Source organism: Tursiops truncatus, chromosome 7, assembly GCF_011762595.2.
Source record: "Tursiops truncatus isolate mTurTru1 chromosome 7, mTurTru1.mat.Y, whole genome shotgun sequence".
Lineage (NCBI taxonomy): Eukaryota > Metazoa > Chordata > Mammalia > Artiodactyla > Delphinidae > Tursiops > Tursiops truncatus.
Window position 1 is genome coordinate 55,057,164 of NC_047040.1, and position 21,547 is coordinate 55,078,710.

At 38.6% G+C, this 21,547-nt stretch overlaps 1 protein-coding gene across 1 annotated transcript in view; it reads left to right on the forward strand.

Moving 5' to 3' along the window:
• The window catches only part of PDE11A (phosphodiesterase 11A), a 435,071-nt gene that overhangs the window by 144,707 nt on the left and 268,817 nt on the right, over window positions 1-21,547 (forward strand). The window contains exons 3-5 of the mRNA XM_073806952.1: window positions 1,828-1,920; window positions 10,876-10,965; window positions 16,897-17,037. Of these exons, the coding sequence (XP_073663053.1) occupies window positions 1,828-1,920; window positions 10,876-10,965; window positions 16,897-17,037 (324 nt within the window). The remainder of the gene's footprint in view (window positions 1-1,827; window positions 1,921-10,875; window positions 10,966-16,896; window positions 17,038-21,547) is intronic.

The window sequence follows — 21,547 nt, forward strand, 5'->3', positions numbered from 1 at the left end:
GATCGAACCCGTGCCCCTGCATTGGGAGTGCAGAGTCTTAACCACTGGCTCAGCAGGGAAGTCCCTTTTTCCCCTGATTAAACTAGCTAGTGATTTATGTATGTTTTATTGATTTTCTCTACAAGGACCTTTTCTGGAATAATTTATCAGTTTTGCTGGTTGTTTTCCCATTTATTATTTTCAGATTTTATTTTTATTAATTCCTTCCTTCCATCCATTTCTTTGGGTTTGAATTTTTTTTTTTTTTTTTTTTTTTTTTTTTTTTTTTTTTTTTTTTTTTTTGCGTTATGTGGGCCTCTCACTGTCGTGGCCTCTCTCGTTGCGGAGCACAGGCTCCGGACATGCTGGCTCAGCGGCCATGGCTTATGGGCCCAGCCGCTCCGCGGCATGTGGGATCCTCCTGGACCAGGGCACGAACCCGCGTCCCCTGCATCGGCAGGCGGACTCCCAACCACTGCGCCACCAGGGAAGCCCGGGTTTGAATTTTTGTTCTTTGGCTTACTCATATGGAATCTGCCCCTGAAAATAAATAGTTGAATTTTGAAGAGAAACAGCACCTAAAGGAAGCGATGAGACACTATTGCCGACTGGCTGAACCTGGTTGAAAGTGGGAAGTGCTTATGGGGCAGTAACGCATTATGGTTTTGAAGATTGCTTCCTAGCTTGTCAGCTAGACTGTTCTAAGATACAGAATGAGAGACCTTGGCTGAACTACTGATGAACCACATGGAATGCTTCTCCCTCACCTCTTTGGATTGATATGCCACCCTGGTAATAAACGATTAGCCCTTCCAAATTTCTCTTTGTTGTTAGGCCAAGCTTTAAGCTCTCTCTGTGTTCAAGGTTGTCCATTAAGAATGTCCTGAATTTACTAGGTACCAGTTCTGTATTTTAGTTGCATAGACACAACTTACAAGGCTTTTACAGTTATAATATTCATTTTAGAGTCCTATTACATTAATTAAATATTAATGCTCTAAGCATATTTTTCATAACCTTCTCTGTTTCTTCTCCACTGGAGAATATTGCTGGAAATTAAAAAATAGTGTGGTTTATTATCCATGTCATTGGTGTTGCATTTTGATGACAAATTATTTTTGGAAAATGAAAAAAGATAGATAACTAGAAGAATCCCCTCTGGGTCTCATGCATTTCTGTGAATAGCAATTTTATATTTCCTCACTATTTTTCCTGAGATTATTACATATCTTCCATAAGCATCTATAAAATACTTAGCCATAGTCTTAAATATTGGAGATACTTTCTGAAGAGCTTCTAATGAGATTTTTTAAAAATACTGTGTGTAGTATAAAAATGCTCATACAAAAGTAGTTTAAAAAAAACCTGGTTTTTAATATGTGTAAGGCCTTTATATAGTTTCTTACCTTCTTTACGTATGACAACAGGAAACATTGGGATGAACAGTCAGTGTGTTTAAACTCATGACTTTTCTGGATGGGAAACCTGAGGTTAATGAGTCCTTGACACATTGTAAGGATGAGAGCGTCTTGGCTACAGTTAAAATAATTCAGAGATGGTGAGGGATGGCAGTGCTGAGCCAGAGAAGCTCAATGGTATGGAGATGGAGGCTTCAAAAACTGCTGAATTGCTATGATGTGATTATGCCTATTTATGGACAACAATCCAAGAGGACTTCAAGGGTTTGGAACTGGGTGATTAAATCATTAATGGTTCTTTTGGCACATGGGGCATTTTGGAGAAGGAAGCTCTTTCTTCAGGAAGAGAGGGGGATTGAAATGACAAACTTGGTTTTGGAATGCTGAGTTTAAGGCAGTAAACAGACTTCCAAGTTGAAATGTCCTGTAGGCAACTGGTGATGTGGAGCTACAGCACAGAGAAAAGGTCAGCACCAAAGCGCCAACTTTGAGAATCATCCCACAGGTTACCATTGAGACACAGGTAAGAGAAAGAGACTTTGGCACCTATTTAGTTAATAAGGTTGAATTCAGAGTTGAGTTCAATTTAGGACCAGCAATGCTAAAATTAGACTATAAGATAGAGGAAGCAAATGTTTTCAGAACTCAGGTTGGTGGATCAGGGTCAGAAACTCCGAAACCTAAACCTGAGAAATAGCAGAGCGGGGCTGAGAGGAAATGGGGTAGGAAAATAGGAGAATGAAGTCAGAGGCAAAAGGAATTAGCCATGGACCAAAGTGCAAGAGTGAGGTAGGAGAAGCAAGTAAGCCGGAGGAAGTTTCTCAGCTACCTTAAATATCTGGCTGTACCAAGTTTGTTGTCTTTTCTAGCTAACTCTTGGTCAAAGGTTAATCCTTGCATGGCCAACCCACCTTATTTTGTAGGATTCTTATATTGTATGAATAAATCAATCAGAGGGAAATTGTAAAAAAAGAGGATTAGAAGGCCAAAGACTGAATCTGGAATTATAACTTAAATGGGGGAATCAGAAACACAGAAAGAGAAATAGGAGTGTATAGTACATGGAAACCAAGGTTTTAATGTCTAGCTGGTGATCAAGTCTTAAAGGCTTCAGAGAGAACTTAGAATAGTTGATGGATCTTATGATCTTGTGATTGGAAAGTTATAGACAATCTTCCTGTAGACTGAAGGTTGTAAGCTAGAAGGTAGGATGTGAGGACCTGAAGACAAGCAGATGTAGGTCACACAGTGAAGATGGAAACAGCAATACCAGGTGAAGGGGAACACATTCCCCTTTGAAGGGAGAGGAGAGGAGTTGGATACAAGAGACAGAAATGATGATGATAGAGAGGAAGGGCCTAAGGTCTCTCAGAAAGGACAGAATGAAAAACTCCAGCAAATGACTTGCCTCCACAGACAAAACATGCCTTTTTCCTTGGGCCTAGGAAAAAAGATATCGTCCTGTGTGGACTGATACTGAGATAAGGTCGAGAGTAGATGAGGAAATACGTTACAACTTTGTATTAAGCCTAAAGTTCTGTGGAATCAGAATAGAAACAAACAAAAAGTCTGGTTAAGCTTTATACAGAAATAACATATGATAAACAGATAAGCTACAGACTGGGAAAAAATCTTTGCAAAACACATAGCTATAAAGGACTAGTATCCAAAATATATAAAGAATTAAAACACAACAATAGCGAGCAACTCAATTTAAAAATGGGCAGAAGATCTGAACAGATACCTCACCAAGAAAGATATACAGATAGCAAATAAACATATGAAAGGATGCTTAACATCACATGTCATGAGGGAACTGCAAATTAAAACAACAAGGAGATACCACAACACACCTGAATGGTTTACAGCAGGCTTTATTCAAAATTGCCAAAACTTGGAAGCAACCAAGATGCCTTTAATAGGATAAACAAACTGTAGTACATCCATATAATGGACTATTATTCAGTGATTTAAAAAAATGAGCTATCCAACCATGAAAAAACATGAAGACACCTTAAATGAATATTGCTAAGTGAAAGAAGCCAATATGAAAAGGCCACATACTATATGATTCCAACCATATGACATTCTGGAAACAGCAGAACTGTGGGGTCAGTAAAAAGATCACTGGTTGCCAGGGGCTTGGGGAGAGGGAGGGACGAAAGAATTGACAGAGCAGAAGGAATTTTTAGGTCAATGAAACTATTCTGTATGACATTGTAATGGTGGGTACATGTCATTATACATGTGTCAAAACACATAGAATATGTAACTCAAAGATTGAACCCTAATGTAGACTGTGAACTTTAGTTCATAGTAATGTATCAATACTGGCTCACTAATTTTAACAAATGTGCCACACTAACGTAAGATGTTAATAATTGGGGAAACTGTGTATGTTGCGGGAGGGAAGAAGGTATATGGGAAATCTCTGTGCTTTCTACTCAACTTTTGGGTAAAACTAAAACTGCTCTAAAAAATAAAGTCTATTAATTAAAAGAAAATTTTAAAGGAATGAACTACTGATACATGTTATAACATGGATGAACCTTGTAAACAGTATACTATGTGAAAGCAGTCAGCCAGACACAAAAGGCCAAATATTATGTGATTCCATTTATATAAAATGTCCACTACTTTAAGAACCATGAGTTATAAAAAACAAGGCGCTAGATAAATGATATGGCTAAAGGAAGTATTGTGCTGCTAATAGGAAGAAATCATGTGACTGTGTTTCAAATGTAAAGAAAAATGTATGTATTTCTCATCAGAAAGTAGTCTAAGAGAATTTTTTCTGTTCATACATTGATTGTGATATAATAGAATTTTTCTAGTATCAGGGTGTTGATACCATGACTAAATTACTATATAGTGTGTCTTCCTGCATTTATACCTATGCTTGGTAAGTGGAGAGATCATAACAATATTAATAGTTAAGACTCAAGAATGCCTGGATCAAAATGTAGCTTAAACTGATTTCTTATAGGAACTTTGAGTTACAAAAACGAATGGAGCAACTGGGCAGGCTGAGATATGTAGGTCAACCTACTTACAAAAATAACCTTGACAGAGTTACATAGGTAGATATTGCTCTAAATTTTTCTTCACACAGTGAGAAGGAGTAGGCCAAGTTTACTGAGCCATAATATCTATTCATCTTAGACAAAGCAATCATAGCTTGTAGACCCATTGGACCATATCACATAGATGGCAATTGCTAATTATCAAGAAAGAGTCATGATTTTCAAAAATGAAAGATGGTTAATATTCTTAGAATATAAAGAGTCCTTACTAAGCAATAAAGATAGATGAATGTCCAGTAAGAAAAAATAAATAGGGCACATTAAGAAAAAAAGAGATAACCAAGAAATTATGTAAAGTGTTCAGTATCACTAGTAATCTAATGTAAGTTGATACAAAAATGAGTATTGATTTAATTGATCATACAGACATAATTTTAAAAGGATAATAATACCCAATGTTACATGAGAAGGGCATTACTTTTAGTGGGGATATAAATTGGTAGAGCGTTTTTGGAGGTTGGTTTGGCAGTAGCTCTTAAGTTTTTTTTAATGCACATATTCTGCAACCTTAAAATTTCACTTCTAGGACTCTGTCCAACAGAAGTATTGTCCAGGTGAACAAAGATATATTTGTAAGAAAGTTTATGGCAGTGTTATTTGTAATAAGGAAAAATTGGAAACAATGTGAACCTCTACTAATAGGTACATCCACCCCCTAGAATATTAGGCAGAGATTAAAAGAATTAAGTAACTGACAATGATTTCCAAGATATATTGCCAGGTGAAAAAGAAGGCATAGAACATAACTTACAGTGTGATCCCTATTGTGTTTACCACCACCCTAAGACTAGATATTATATGTATGCAGTTCATAAAAAAGTACCCAGAAGAATACACTGTAAATGCTAATAGCGGTTGTTCCTTGGGAGAGGAGTGGGTAGCAGGACAGGAAACGAAGGGGGATCTGTAGTTATTTTAATGTATGTACTTCTATACTGTTGGATTTTTTTAAACGAAAACTAAAAATGTGTTTATTGTTAGGAGTTATTTAAAAGTGTACACACATCAATGAATTAACATTAGTAAATCATGCAGAATACTGCCTGATTCAGAGGAAGTGCCATGTAAACGTGTGTTAAATAAATAAGTTCAAATATTAGGGCTTTATTTTAAGAAAATAATAATGGGATGTGCAAAGATTTAATTGCAAGGCAACCACTAATCTACTTTGTTTCTCCATGCATTTTCTTTTTCCAGACTACACAGTGGGATATTTTTGCATCCATAAAAATTGGCCATTATAAGTGATAGTTGGTTATAAAAAGTGAAAAAAGCAGATAGCAAAATATTACATACAGGATTATTATTATTATATAATACACCTATTCGAGTTTATGTGAAGAGAGAAAGAGAGAGAGGAAAACTTGAATGATGGTCTCCAGAATGTTAATGATGGTTACCTCTGAGTGGTGGAAATACGAGTACTTTTATTTTCTGTTGAAATCTTATGACAATCCAAATTATCTTAGAAAGAACACAGCTTCTGAAATGGGTTTTCCCTTCAATATCTGTGAATAAGTGGGTGGGAATTTAGAACTGCCTGTGGACATGAGAGGGTTATTTTTCTAAAGTCTCGGGGGTGGGCAATGGGGTCACATAGAGATAAGATTATTGGTTGATGTGATTAGTACCTGCATGATTCAGGTGCTCAGCGGACCACAGCCTCTAAAAAGTCCAAGAGAGTATTTGATGTTGTACAGCTACTTGCCAGGAATTGGACTCGACCAGTCTACCGTGCAGAAGCTTGTGGATATTTTAACCAATACTAGCTTCAAGGAGAGAGGTGAGGATAGGGTGCTCACTCCAATTCTTCTGGGGGCCCAGCTTTAATACCTAGGGGCAGGAGCAGAAGCACTTACATCCCCCTCTCCTACGAAGAGAAAGTGGAGGACCAGTGAACCTTTCCTTCCTCATTTGCCATCTTGCTCTCCTGCATCTTTTGTGAATACAATTCTCCTCCCACCCCATTCTCTTTATGAGTGTTAATTCCTAAAGTGGACAGTTGCAAAAAATATATGTAATTGGATCATCTACTCCATGCCAGTGTTTTTTGAAACAAAGTTGGTACTTTATGCCTCTGTGTATTTTTTGGAGACTTTTCTTCAAAGAGGGCACAGCTCTGAGAGAAAAAGGCATGCTTTAGCCAAGAGTATATACTTTGGTGTGATCTGACAAGATGCATTTATTATTCTGATTCTCAAAATAAAAACCCGACATATTGTCTTTACTGAATTTGCATAGAAACAAAATTACAGTGAACTAAACTATACCTCTGGTAGCAGGAATTTCCTCTGGAGTTTCTAGAAAACTTCAAACTAATTTTTTACTATTTCAAATATTCTATTTCTGAAAGATGTAGAAGATGTTTCATTATGTGAAAGTACTGTGACTGTTTCCTATTTTGATAACTTATTTTCCAAATTACTCTACTTGAGGAGTTTATTTAGCTTCTGAATTACAATTATGAAAACATCCCCAGTTCCAAAATCAGTGTGGCTTGAATCAGTGAAGCTTTGCCTTATAGTTAATGCCTGAGGGCAGAAGTGACTTGAGAGCACAAATCTCAGGATCTGTACAGAGAAAGGAGGTGTTGGTGGGAAATCCCCTCACCCATTAATTTGGCTGACAGTGATGTGGCCCCTCCAGCTGTGTTGCTTTCAGGAGTGGGATCCATAAAGGGGATGGCCCCAGGCCCCTCACTGTGAACCTCCAGTGTAGACCTCCAGTGTTCTTTAATGATATATAATTGGACCAGACCAGACCATGGGGCTTGAATAGCCTTACTCTGTGGTCTGCAACAGTCCCAGTGCTCAGATTTTATGCTTATTAGTGGTACTTTTCATGAGTTTCCAAGGCTAAAGTGACTTTTTCACACTGTTTAATGATTTTCAGTTTAACTACCTTTTTGAGTGGGATGTTGTAAAGATTAATTAGCCAATGTTCATAAAGTGCTTTCAAGCTGAAAAGTGCTGCACAAGGGTGTACAGACTCATTAGCTTCTTAGTCATTTAAGGCTTTTTAGATCTTTTGGCATTCAGAAACTAGATGGTGAAGGCCAAATTAGTATTTTTTCTTGGAGGAGGGGAATTTCAGAAAGAGCAGAATAGAACAGTATATCTTTTTCTAAAAAAGACATCTTTTGCACTGGAATGGACAAAAGATATAAAAATATTTTTATTTTTCATTATCTCCTATTTCCATAATGCTTCAGCTTCTTCTTACTCCCTTCTTTCAAAATGTATTTGACCACTTCTCCTGCACATTTATTTAGAAATTATATAGATTGTCATATAGTTATCCAATGGAGCTGAGTGTGGCTCCAGAGTGTTGAATTGTTGTGCCAGTGAATGACACAGTATAGATCATTCCCTTGGTAAGTAAAGACCCCCTCTCAGTTTGCAGTGTGTCATGAAGGTATGTATCGTCTCCATCAATAGTAATCTTCAGTTTTATGTGTATATATATATATATATATATATATATATATATATATATACACACACACACATATATATATATATATTTCACATGTTCCTTTAGTCATTCTCTTCTTCCTACTTGCTTGACCTATAAACCACCTTATATAATACTTGGCCCCAGAAGGCAACTAAATACAGGAAGGAAGGAAGGAAGGAAGGAAGGGAGGAAGGAAGGGAGGGAGGAAGGAAAGAAAAGAGGGAGGGAGGGAGGGAGAGAGGGAGGAAGGAAGGAAGAAGTGGAAAGTTAACCGTATCTTCTCTCTTCCACCTCCATCATAGTCACTGTCTCCACGGTAGAAAAAAAACCCCAGAAAACTGCAAGGAAGGTGCTCTGTGTGTGTGTAAGTGATGTTGAAAGTGGTCCCATTCTGGCTAAAGGCAGGGAAATTCTGGCAGTATATCTGGCAGCTTTAGGTCAACAGCTTTATACGACTTACCAACATACTTCCTAAGACATGAGGGGGACTGGCCGGAAGAGCGGGTGACAGAAATAATATCTAGTTCTAGAAGGCAACATGTTGTAAGGAATGATCACCAGTTGTAGAATGTGATGACCTGAGTTCCTTTGTAGGTTTGAGCAAGTTTCCTGGGTTTCCTGATCTCTAAAATGTACATAATGTTCCTCCATGAGGAGGTGATGTGAGATTCAAATGAAGAAATGAAGTGAGAGTGTCTGACACATAGCAGGTCCTCATTAAATATTAGTTTATTTTGAATCAGAGTCAGTGAAGGAATTTATCCTGAAAATATCTGTAAAAATCAATTCATTGATTTTTTTTAACCTCTATTCAATACCTTAATTCTCCCTTCTTTAAAAGTGGGGTCTCAGCTATCACCTCACACCTATCAGAATGGCTGTCATCAAAAAGACCACAAATAACAAATGTTGACAAAAATGTAGAGAAAAGGGAACCTTTGTACACTGTTGGTGGGAACATAAATTGGTGCAGCCACTGTGGAAAACAGTATGGCAGTTTCTCAAAAAGCTAAAAATAGAACTACCATATGACCCAGCAATCCCACTCCTGGATTGATATCTGAAAAAAGCAAAAACACTAATTCGAAAAGATACATGCATCCCAATGTTCATAGCAGCATTATTTACAATAGCCAAGATATGGAAGCAACCTAAGTGTCCATCAACAGAGGAATGGATAAAGAAGATGTGGGGTGTGTGTGTGTATACACACACACACACACACACACACACACACACACATACACACACACAATGGAATACTACCCAGTCATAAAAAAAAGAAATGAAATTTTGCCATTTGCAGCAACATGGATGGACTTGGAGGGCATTATGCTAAGTGAAATAAGTCAGACAGAGACAGACAAATACTGTATGTTATCACTTACATGTGGAATCTAAAAAATAAAACAAACTAGTGAATATACCAAAAAAGAAGCAGACTCACAGATATGGAGAACAACTTAGTGGTTACCAGTGGGGAGAGAGACAAAATAGGGGTAGGGGATTAAGAGGAAGAAACTATTATGTATAAAATAAGCTACAAGGATATATTGTACTACACAGGGAATATGGCCAAAATTTTATAATAACTGTGAGTGGAACATAACCTTTAAAAATGTGAATCACTATGTTGTACAACTGAAACATATAATATTCTACATCAACTATATCTCAGTAAAAAGTGGGATCTCAGCATTCACTTCTACAAAATTCTGAATTACTTTTAGGGACACTCTGTCAGAGTTGAGTATGCCGAGGTAGCCAAAGCAAGATTTTAATAGGAAAGAAATGATAGGGATTGTGAAGTGCCAATCATCTTTTGTTCACCTCCAGCCCCTCTACAAAAGCACCTCCCACTCCAGGTAATTCTGTTCTGGGTATCCCAGGGGTGTCTCATGCTTGCTCCTGGGTGGATCTACCTCTGCTGTTTGCATCCCTCACCCACGGTGAGCACTGCACTGCCCTCTTCTGGGCATGGCAGGAACTGCTCGGTTTTGCTGCTGCCTCTTGACATGGCATCATGGTGCGTGTGAGAGAGAGAGACAGAGAAAGAGAGAAAGTGACTGTTATATAAAACATGCCCATATGCCCATTTCCCTCTACATTAGAAAATCCCAGAGCGTTGTCTCTTTTCACAATGTCCTACATTGTGAAGAGTTTATGGAAAGAATTCTTTCGGTTTTTACTTGAGACATTCTCTCTCTCTCTCTGGAATCAGAGATTCTGGAGGTGAATTTGAGTGAGAGTGCCAGGAATTACTGAGAATCCCTAGACCTAGACCCCCTTTGATAAGAAAATCTTTGTTAGGATCATGCCCATCGCACGTGGCTGTTTCTTCCCATAGGAGGAGTGCTCTCTTAAAGGGTACCCAGCCTTTCCTGGGTAGTTACAGCAACAGAGCAGTGGGTTCAATTTGAACCCTTCTGCATGAGGCTCTTAGGCCCTCTGGCACCTAAGTTCCTACTGGGCCCATCCTAACAGGCGTGCTTAAGTCTGTAGCTGACAGAGTTCTAGCGTCAAGCTGAGATCCCTGCTGTGGATACATATGTACAAAGAAATTGGCTTATATCCTACCTCCAAGTGTGAGTATGGGCACTGCCTTAAATTCTAAATATATCAGACTTCATTTACTCATATTTCATTGATCAAGGAAGGAATACAAAGATGATTTAGACACAGTTCCTGTATCACAGCCGTCACAGTCTGTTGCTTCACTTTATATCTTCATAGATGTGACTGTCCCTAGTTAAAGCTTGACTGTCCCTAGTTAACTCTGAAAAATATTCCTTCTGAAGTTAAGATACTAGTATCAACAACACCATACTCAGTCTCTGTGGTTGAAAAGATAGTATTGAAATCAGGCATATGAAGGAAATGTGAAATTTAGTTCCATCTTTTTATGTTTTAATGTTCATAACACTCTCTTTGCCCCCCAGGTTATGCAGATGTATCTTCCATTTTGCGGAATTGCCATATCTAATGCTCAGCTATTTGCTGCCTCAAGGAAAGAATATGAAAGAAGCAGGGTGAGTAGAAAGAAACATTGCTGACAACCCTCAAAGCTCTCTTTCAAGTGTCTGTGAGTCATTATGTCTTTTAAAAACAGCGGATGATCTTTGAATAGTCCAGGAATCCTTTTTATTTGTATAATCCTTCAAGTCTATGGTTGAAGATCCCCTTTAAGCAATAAACCCAAATGGAAGTGGATATAAATTCTCTGTTGTTGTTTGCAGGAAACAGCTTCTTTTAAAAAGGAAATTAATTTCACATCTATACTTCAAGGCAGCAGATATATTCTTGCTTACTTATAGCTTTGAAACAATAACACAATTTAGTGATTTTTTTGCAATTTAGTTCCCTTAAGAAGCAAGGTATGTTACAAATGATTTCACCCCACCTCACAAATTTTGAATTGAAAGTTTACCTGGAAGAGCATCACAAGGTAACTGGACAATAATGCTACAAACACCATCTTATAGATTATAAAGAAACTCACATAGAGGGATTGATCTCATATACCTTCACCAATTATAGGGTTAAATAGTAAAAAACAAAGACTGGTGCTCAAATAATTGCAAAATGATCAAATACAGATTAAATTATATTAGGCTCACTATACTTTTAAATATAGGGAAGTTACTGTCACAATTTAGATATATATTTAAAAAGAAGATGTTCAGAAAGGTTAGAAACCCTCAGTTAACTGGTAATCAAATTGATTAAAAGTTTCATTTGCTAAGCATTATGATTTATGAATATTTCACAGGGGACAATTGACAGCTACAGTTATCTTCTTTAGCACAGCATACCACCTGTTTTCTCTGACTTGGATCCTGTTGTCATCTTTAGCCCCATGTCTTACCATTCTCCTCCTTTCATTGGACATCCCAGCAATACAGTCCCCAATTTCCAGAAAACAGTCTGTTTCACTTTCTCATTCCCTTAGTAATATTTCTTCCTCTGCCTTCAATGCCTTATGTCCACCTTCTTCCTCCCACTGCTTTTGCCTTGCATTTCCTTCAGGACCCAGCTCAGTCTTCCATTTAATCTTTACTTTGCTTGTTGTTTTGCCTTATATATACCACCACTGTTTTATTGTGGGCACTTACCACACTGTATAATATGTATTGATGGCCTTCCTCTCCAACTACATTTCAAATTCCTTAAGGAACACTTCATGAATTATGAATCTTTGCATCCTCATGTATTAATTTACACGCTCAACAAATATTTATTTTGTGGTACTCTTCAGACACTGTCTGTCCAAAGCCCCTGCCTTCATAGAACTTACCATTTTAGTGGGAACTGTAGATAAGAGACAAACGAGCAAATAAAAATTAATATAGTATCAGGTAGTGGTAAGTGCTATAAAGAAGAATGAAGTGAGGTAATGGAATACAGACTGGTTGCTGAAGGATAGTTTCAGAGGGTGTTTATTTCAGAAGGTGATCAAGAAGTGTCTATAGAGAGATGATATTTGAGCAGAGACCTGAATTAAATGAAGGAGTAAAGCCATACAAAGATCTGGGAAGAACATTCCAGGCAGTGGAACTATCAAGTGCAAAGGCCTTGGGGTAGGAGAAACCTTGGTCCATGTGTCTAGAGAGCAGAGAGGAGAGACCTCAAATAGCCAAAACAATCCTGAGAAAGAAGAACAAAGCTGGAGACATCACACTTCTTGATTTAAAACTATACTTCAATGCTATAGTAATCAAAATAGTATGGTACTGGCACTAAAAACAGACACATAGACCAATGGAATAGAATCAAGAGCCCAGAAATAAACTCATGCATATATAGTTAACATCTCTTTGACAAGGGAGCCAAGAATACTCAATGGGGAAAAGGTAGTTTTTTTTTTCAATAAATGGTGTTGAGAAACCTGGATATTCACATGCAAAAGAATGAAATTAGACCTGTATCTTACATCACTCACAAAAATTTCCTTGAAAAATATTAAACACTTAAATGTGAGACCTGAAACTGTAAAACTCCTAGAAGAAAATGTAGGGGAAAAGCTCCAATGATTTTTTTGGATCTGATATGAAAGCTCCAACAACAAAAGCAAAAATAAAGTGGGACTACATCAAACTAAAAAGCTTCTTCACAGCGAAAGAAACAACACAATGAAGAAGCAACCTACAGAATGGGAGAAGGTATTTGCAAATCATACATATCAGTAAGGGGTTAATATCCAAAATTTATCAGGAACTCATACAACTCAATAGCAAAAAAAAAAAAAAAAAAAAAGTAATCCAATTAAAAAATAGGCAGAGGATTTGAATAGGCATTTTTCCAAAGAAGACATACAAATGGCCAATAGACACATGAAAAGATGCTCAACATCATTAGGGAAATGCAAATTAAAACTACAATGAGATATCACCTCATACTTGTTAGAATGGCTATTATCAAAAAGATAAGAGATAACAGGTGTTGGTGAGGATGTGGAGAAAAGGGAACCCTCTGTGCACTGTTGATGGGAATATAAATTGGTATAACCATTACAGAAAACAATATGGAGGTTCCTCAAAAAATTAAAAATAAAATTACCATATGATCCAGCAACTCCACTCCTGAGTATATATCGAAAGGAAATGAAATCACTAGCTCAAAAATATCTGCACTCCCATGTTCATTGCAACATTATTTACAATAGCCAAGACATGGAAACAACCTAAGTGTCCACTAATAGATGAGTGGATAAAGAAAATTGTGATACACACATACACACACACAATGGAATGTTATTTAGCCATAATACAGAAGAAAATCCTGCCACTTGTGACACCATGGATGAAACTTGAGGGCACTGTGCTAAGTGAAATAAGTCAGACAGAGAAAGACAAATACTATATTATCTCACGTATATGTTGGATCTATGGAAAGCAGAACTCAAAGAAGCAGAGTGTAGTATGGTAGTTGCCAAGCATTGGGGTGTGAGGGAAAAGAAATGTTGGTCAAAGTATACAAACTTCCAGTTGTAAGATGAATAAATTCTGGAGATCTAGTGTTCAGCATAGTGACTATAGTTAATGATACTGTATTATGTACTTGAACATTGCTGAGAGAATAACTCTTAATGTTCTTACCACACAAAAAATGTAATTATGTAAGGTGATGGGTGTGTTAGCTAACCTTAGTGTAGTAATCATTTTGCAATATATAGGTGGATCAAATCATCACACTGTACACCATAAACTCACACAAAGTTTTATGTCAATTATATCTCAATAAAACTGGGGGGGAGGAGAAATAATGTGGTTGGTCAGTGAGAAGTGAGAGATTATACAAAAAAATTAGCAGTAAAATATATAAGGCTTACTGATATTGGAAATGAGTGAAAACGACTTTAGGTTTGTATAGGTGGCAAGTAAACAGCTGGATACAGGAATCTAGAGTTTTGGGGAGATGTGAAGACTCGAGATTAATATTTGGGAACCATCAGCATATAGATGGTATTTAAAACTAGGCTACAGGTGGGGAAAATATATGGGTAAGAAAGGGAAGAGGTCTAAGGATGATCCCAGGAGCAAAAAAGGTGATAAGAAGAAGGAGGTGGGGAAATGCAAGTGACATCAAGAAGCAAGGAGTATTCAGCTGTGTGCAAGGCTTCCAGTGTCTGTTGAATTGCATGTCATCCTAGATTTTCTTCTTTTTTTCTCCTATTTTGGAGCTAGTCTGCATTGTTATTTGTGAAACTTTTATCACTTGTTAGTAAAGCAGAAATTTTTAATTAGAAACAATAAAATTACTATAATGTAATTTGTCAGTGCAAAACTCAAGGCACAATTAGTTTTTCCTCTGAGATAAAAGTTCTTGTATACGGGTCCCAGAGGCCCCATCCATGCAGTCCCAACAAATTGAAAAGTTAAATAATTGTTCAGTTAATATGATCCATCTGAAGAAATAGTCTGGATGATTAAGGAAATAATGTCCTCTCCCTTAATAACAGGGGATTTTGTTGGTAATTATGCAGACAGTTGCCTCATTTTTGTTTTGTTTTGTTTTTGTTTTATGGTACGCGGGCCTCTCACTGTTGTGGCCTCTCCCGTGGCGGAGCACAGGCTCCGGACGTGCAGGCTCAGCGGCCATAGCCCACGGGGCCCAGCCGCTCCATGGCACGTGGGATCCTCCCGGACCGGGGCACGAACCCACGCCCTCTGCGTCGGCAGGCGGACTCTCAACCACTGCGCCACCAGGGAAGCCCGCCTCATTTTTAATGTTATATTTGCACATGAAATTATCGCACATTGACCTCTTACAGTGATTTGCCGTCCAAATGCCAAATGGACAGAATACACTTAAAACTTTTTTCACCTCCTGGTGTTTCTCTTTGCTTTGGGTTCGTAGAGCAATGCATGGCCCTTAGCCATAGTCACAAGCTCTCTTTAGAGAAAACGCTACCCAAGATATTGGGTCCTATTTTAGATGCTCAGTGAACTAGACTCATTTCATGGATCTCTTAACTCATTCAAATGCTTTTCCACCTGAATAGACTCAGAGAAGAAATATTCACATGTTTCAAATGGTTTCAGGACAAATCAAATTCATTACCAAAGTTGAAAATTAGTCAACACCATCTACCAGAATAGATGTGAATTTGAAAACTCATGAAATCCTTTTGTGACAGGTCAGACTGGAGAGTGCACATCTTATTAAATTCTATTGAATAAAGCAGGCTCTGGTCAATTCACTGGCTGTGTAATTTTCTGATTGCACTCTTATAGAGGCATAATATCTGCCACCTGTAAATGGCCCACTATTCCTCCATCTCCAGAAATATCCATGTAATTAAAAATTCTAAATAAATATTATCTCAATGCATAAATTGTAAGCTAACTTAGCTGGATAGAATGACAAGTTATTACAATTTCATTTTTAAATGAGTATACAGTTTTCAAGTTAGAATTTAAGTTTTTTCTTTAATTTTTGTGCTTTTCATTCTGTTGTTTTAATAGAAGTTTTAATAGTGATTTCTTTTTGAGAAGTATAATGGTATTTAAATGTTCTCCTGGACAGATTGGGATGAAGCAATACTTCTTGTGTAGAGGGATTAATGGAGTTTTTATATATTTTTTTGAAGGCTCTGAAACTTAAGTAGCATCCGCCACTGTGATTCTTAAAGAGTTCTGTGAGAGATGGGTATTAGTGAAAATAAGTCTTGAGTTTGACCATGAAGCTATTTCTTCTGGTTGGTGAGGAAGAGATGCTTTGTAATTTTCTGAAATAAATGTGCATTAGAGAGAATCAGGTATCTGTTATTCATAAAATGTTGGTTTTATACTTAGTCACATTGCAGAAAAACTACTGTAGGAGGGGAAAAGCCTATCAATAATGATTATATGAGATCATGTAGTCATTAACTATATGGAATATAGTCATACAGATATATGAGGAACTTATGTGGGATTTTATGGACTGGCACTATTCTCAAGTTACATTTTACAATTCAAGACTGTGTTATAGAGACTTCCCTTGTGGCGCAGTGGTTAAGAATCTGCCTGCCAATGCAGGGGACATGGGTTCGAGCCCTGGTCTGGGAAGATCCCACAAGCCGTGGAGCAGCTAAGCCCGTGTGCCACAACTACTGAGCCTGCGCTCTAGAGCCCTTGAGCCACAACTACTGAGCCCGTGTGCCACAACTGCTGAAGCCTGTGTGCCTAGAGCCCGTGCTCCACAACGAAGAGTAGCCCCTGCTCGCTGCAACTAGAGAAAGCCTGCACGCAGCAACGAAGACCCAACATAGCCAAAAATAAATAAATAAATTTACATATAAAAAAAGACTATGTTATAAAATGAAATGATGGAAGTTTGTCAAAACAACCATAAACGCTATAAAAATTAGCCACACAAAAATGTTTATATTTTTATAGCAAAGACTAAATGGAATTTTGAGAGAAAAATTTTAATTCAGTCCCTTAGCCACCTAAATACATCCACTTTATCTTTCCTAGGCTTTGCTAGAGGTGGTTAATGACCTCTTTGAAGAACAGACTGACCTGGAGAAAATTGTCAAGAAAATAATGCATCGGGCCCAAACACTGTTGAAATGTGAACGCTGTTCTGTTTTACTCCTAGAGGACATCGAATCACCAGTAAGTCATCTTTCATCTGTCATCTGCGTTAATGAAGTAAAGTTTAGTTTTGTTTAGTTGTAATTAAGTTTGTGAAATCGTGACTTGAACCACTCTTTTGTGACTCTTCTAACCATGAGGTGAGGTGACTTTTTATAAAAGTAAAATTTTTTATTTCCTTTACATGTATTTTCGGTCTTGATCTGCTGTCACCTGAGAAACATAGACTCTTCCACTGATGGGGGACCTTCGATGTCTATCCTAGCCCTGTATATACAGATGAGGCAGCTAAGGGTTGGAAGGGTTTGCCCAAACTCACACAGCTGAATAGAAGAGAAGCTTGGGTGCCAGCCTCCCATCGTACCCACCCAGCAAGGGAAGGCCCTCAGCACTTGTGGGCATGGATTGCAATCCACACAGTGCTCCACAGCCCTCTTCTGGGGGTGGAGTGAGGAGAAGCAAACGAACCCTGGGGAAGCAGTGCCCTTTGTGCTTGAGCTGAGTGGAGCAACCCTGAGCTGGGCTGTGCTCTCCAGCAAAGGTCTGTCCTGCTGCTTCCCAGGTGGTTTCCAGGTTCTCCCACTGCTGCTTCAGACCTGTGGACACTTACACAGTGTACTCCAGTCAGGAGGCGGAGGCTCCTTTCCTCCTCACGCAGGGGCTGCTCTTACTCCAAGGGCGAGCAGCTAGATCTCAGCCTCAGGCCTGCCACACCTTGGCTCTCAGGTTCTGTTAGACGTTCTGGCTCTTTGTGGGAAATCTGCTGGTTAAATACATAACAATATTGAAAATAATGATCATCTTCGGTCTAACTTCTTTTTTTTTTTTTTACATCTTTATTGGAGTATAATTGCTTTACAATGGTGTGTTAGTTTCTGCTTTATAACAAAGTGAATCACTTATACATATACATATGTTCCCATATCTCTTCGCTCTTGCGTCTCCCTCCCTCCCACCCTCCCTATCCCACCCCTCCAGGCGGTCACAAAGCACCAAGCTGATCTCCCTGTGCTATGCGGCTGCTTCTGTCTAACCCTCAACAGCAGTTTAATATCTTTGCCATGAACTCTCGCCAAAGACCAGGAATTGTCTAGCAATTAAGTGCTGTTTTAATACCTCAGAGAATGATATTTTACCATACTTTACTTAAAAAATGTTATTGTCTTTACCTTTAGGTTTGCTTTCCTCAAAGAATGAGAACCTTAGGATAAATTTTGGAGATTTAATCATAAGTATTGTAAAACTTACAACATTAAGTTTAAAAAATTTTTTTTATTGAAATAAAGTTGATTTACAATGTTGTGTTAGTTTCAGGTGTACAGCAAAGTGATTCATATATATACATATATATATATGTAACTGAAAACATATATATATTCCTTTTTAGATTTTTTTTCCGTTATAGGTTATTATAAGATATTGAGTATAGTTCCCTGTGCTATACAGTAGGTCCTTTTTGGTTATCTATTCAACATTAAATTTAAAAAAAAATCTATATATGTTTAAAATGTTTAGGAGTGTTTCCCTATATCTTAGCAGAGTTTGGCGTTATTTCTACTCAGCAGGTGTGGTTTAAGCAAACAATAGCCTTGCAATTATCCTGCGATTGTGTAAAACTCAGTAGAACCTTGGGAGAACACACACACACACACACACACACACACCCCAATAGCCCATATTTGTGAAGCGCTTCCAGATGCTTTGTGAAGCATCTGGGTTTATTCAATACTCACTGCATCCTTACGGGATAGGTATTATTATCATCCTCACTTACAGGTGAGGACTTAAGGCTCCAAGAGTCGAGTGACTTATTAGTCTTCCCCACCACCTGACTCTGAAACCCCCACAAGAAGTGGGAAGAGGTGGGGTGCTCGGTGGTTTTTGGCAGGCTGTGGGCTCTCCCTGAGCAAAGGCAGGAAGGGGCAGTGGTTGGGGCTTTTCAGCTTCCAAGGTTCCTGAGCCACTCCCAGATCCCTGTGAGGGCAAGTGGCTGGGGGACCATGTGGAATCTAAGCAAGGACAAGCTCACTGTTTGCTAGTTCAGTTAAAACAGACATGGAACTAATTTAAACCAGCTTAGGGTGGTCACTTTTGTAAATCTTCTAACATGGACTAGTTTTTACCCTGCAGTCTTGCTCTCTGGCAAGTCCGATGAAAAAATACAGAAGACAGACAATGATAGGGAAAGTGCGGGCAGAGCTGGAGAGAATAACAGCGACAGTAATAGCTTCAGGGTATAAAGTAGGGAGGGGGTCAAAAATCACTCCCTAGACTAGATGACTAGATGGTACATGCATAAAGGTGTTGGTATAGTACTGAAGGTTAAGAAGACCTTTTCACTATCACAGCTGAACATTCTAAGACTGTAATATTGGGGTCAGGGCAGAATATCTGGGCCTAGCCTATCATTTCTTCTTTGCCCAACCCCTCCCCCTCACAGTAAGGAGGAACTCCTTTACTCCAGAGGGGCAAGGTCTGCAGGTAAAAGTGAACTATGTGCAAAAAGAGGAGACTAATCTGTTTGGTTCCATTTGAGAAGCTGTGAAGATTTTTTGCCGAGGTTACTGCCTGGGGAGGTGGGGTGGGAATGGGGTATAAATGTGGCATCACCATGCAGAAAACCCGTCAATGCCCTGCTTTCCTTTAACACGCTTCTCACCAAAGGTTTGTTGAAACTTCAGACTCAAAGGGATAGCTGTTCTGTGCACTACCCTGATTGTCAGGTAAAAATGATAGGAAGGCGATCAGATACAGTCACTCCATGTGTAAGAGGAGAAGCCAACTCAGGACACCAGATGCCAAAATCTGGTGCTGGCACAGCAAACAGAAAATCATGCCGAGTCAGAGTTCTCTGGCTGGGACTTCGTCCTCCTCACCTCAGAATGCTGAATGGATGGAATGATATTAAAAACCTTTGTCATCTAGATTTAATCAGGGGGTTGAATGATTATTATAGAGGGACCCAAGCAACACCTGTAAATGCTACATGATCTTATTTTACTGATTAAGAGCACACTTAGATTCCTATCCCAATATTAGAAAACAAAGATGGAACTTGACAACATGATTTTTAATTTTGAAAAGTTCATATGGAAAAATAACATATAAAAGTAGCCAGAAAAAATGTTTTAAAGGCAACAAAGATGTAAAATGGATGAGGTTTTGCCTGTGAAGCTGTTAAAATATATTATAAAACTAGAGATTTGTTCCTTATAAGAAACAACTGAACAGAATAGAGTCCAAAGACCCCTATACATGTGAAAAGCTAGTAAAGACTGTTCTCTTTCCTGTAGAGTTTAGAAAATTATTTCTGAGAAACAAAAGTGTGTTGGAGGACTAGAGAGTTTCAGACTTGAAATGACAGTGTTTTGGGTTTGTTTTTTTACTGCAAGCATTTCAACAATAAAGATGCTTTTGTAATTATAAAGGAATACATATAAGTTCTCAACATCACTGAGCAAATCCAGAATTCAGTCATGCCTTGCCCTTGTTACTTATGACCTTTCTTTCTTTATTATCATCAGCAAACCTATCACTCTCCATCCCTCTCTCCAACCCTCCAGTTAGCCTGGTACGTTGTTTCAGGCAAGGGATTGCACTGAATACAGAGACAAAGAACTCCATTCGGGGTTTGTGAGTGCCAAAATGGGCTTTAAAAAGTTATGACAGAGTTATTATTCTCAAAAACCAAGACTTTTTCATTGGCAAGAACAAGGCTTTCTTAGAGACTTGAAGGAACCAGAGCTTAACGTTGTACCCAAAACAGTAGATTGGAAAGAGAATAGATGAAGCCCTCGACTCTCCCATTCATGAGTTGCCCGGACTAAAGTGGGAGAGTTGGAGAGAAGAGGAAATACGGTTTTCCAGCTCTCCTAGCCCTGCCCAGCCTCAAGGCCACTCATAGTGGAGCTAGGGGGGTGGTGGGGATTGAAAGTCCCCCCAGACCCCGCGACAGGGAAGAAGACTGGAGGCGGCAATATGGGAGGAGCCATGGGACAGCCAGAGCCCCACGAAAGCATGAGGGGCAAATACAGTTTTCCCATTTCCTGATAAAAGGTAACAGAGGGAGGGCTGAGACCTGAAGAAAGAAGCCTAACTGTCAGGACGAGGGAGGCACAGAGGATCTGACCTGGGCCTGGGGAGCTATAGGTGTAGATATTTAAGCACATCCACTGTTAGGAATGACTAGGCTGAAGATCAGTGAGGCTGTCTTGCCTCTTAGAGGCCAGCCTGGCTGAGAGGGTGACTATAGATCAGATGCTTTGCTCCAAAGAAGCCAAAAAGTTGCATGTCATCCTGGTGAAAATTTCAGTATTAAATGAATTGAATTCTGAAACGATTGAGAAAATCTGAAGTGGCTGAGTTAACTGGATTGTCTCTTTTGCCTTCTGTCAGCAAGCAGAACTAGGGCTCAAGAAGAGATTCAGTTGCCACAGGAAAATAACATAAGTGACTTTTTGTACAGCTATGTCTGTGGCCTTTGAAATTTATAATCAGTATACAAATTGTATTCTCTAGTCAATCATCTTAT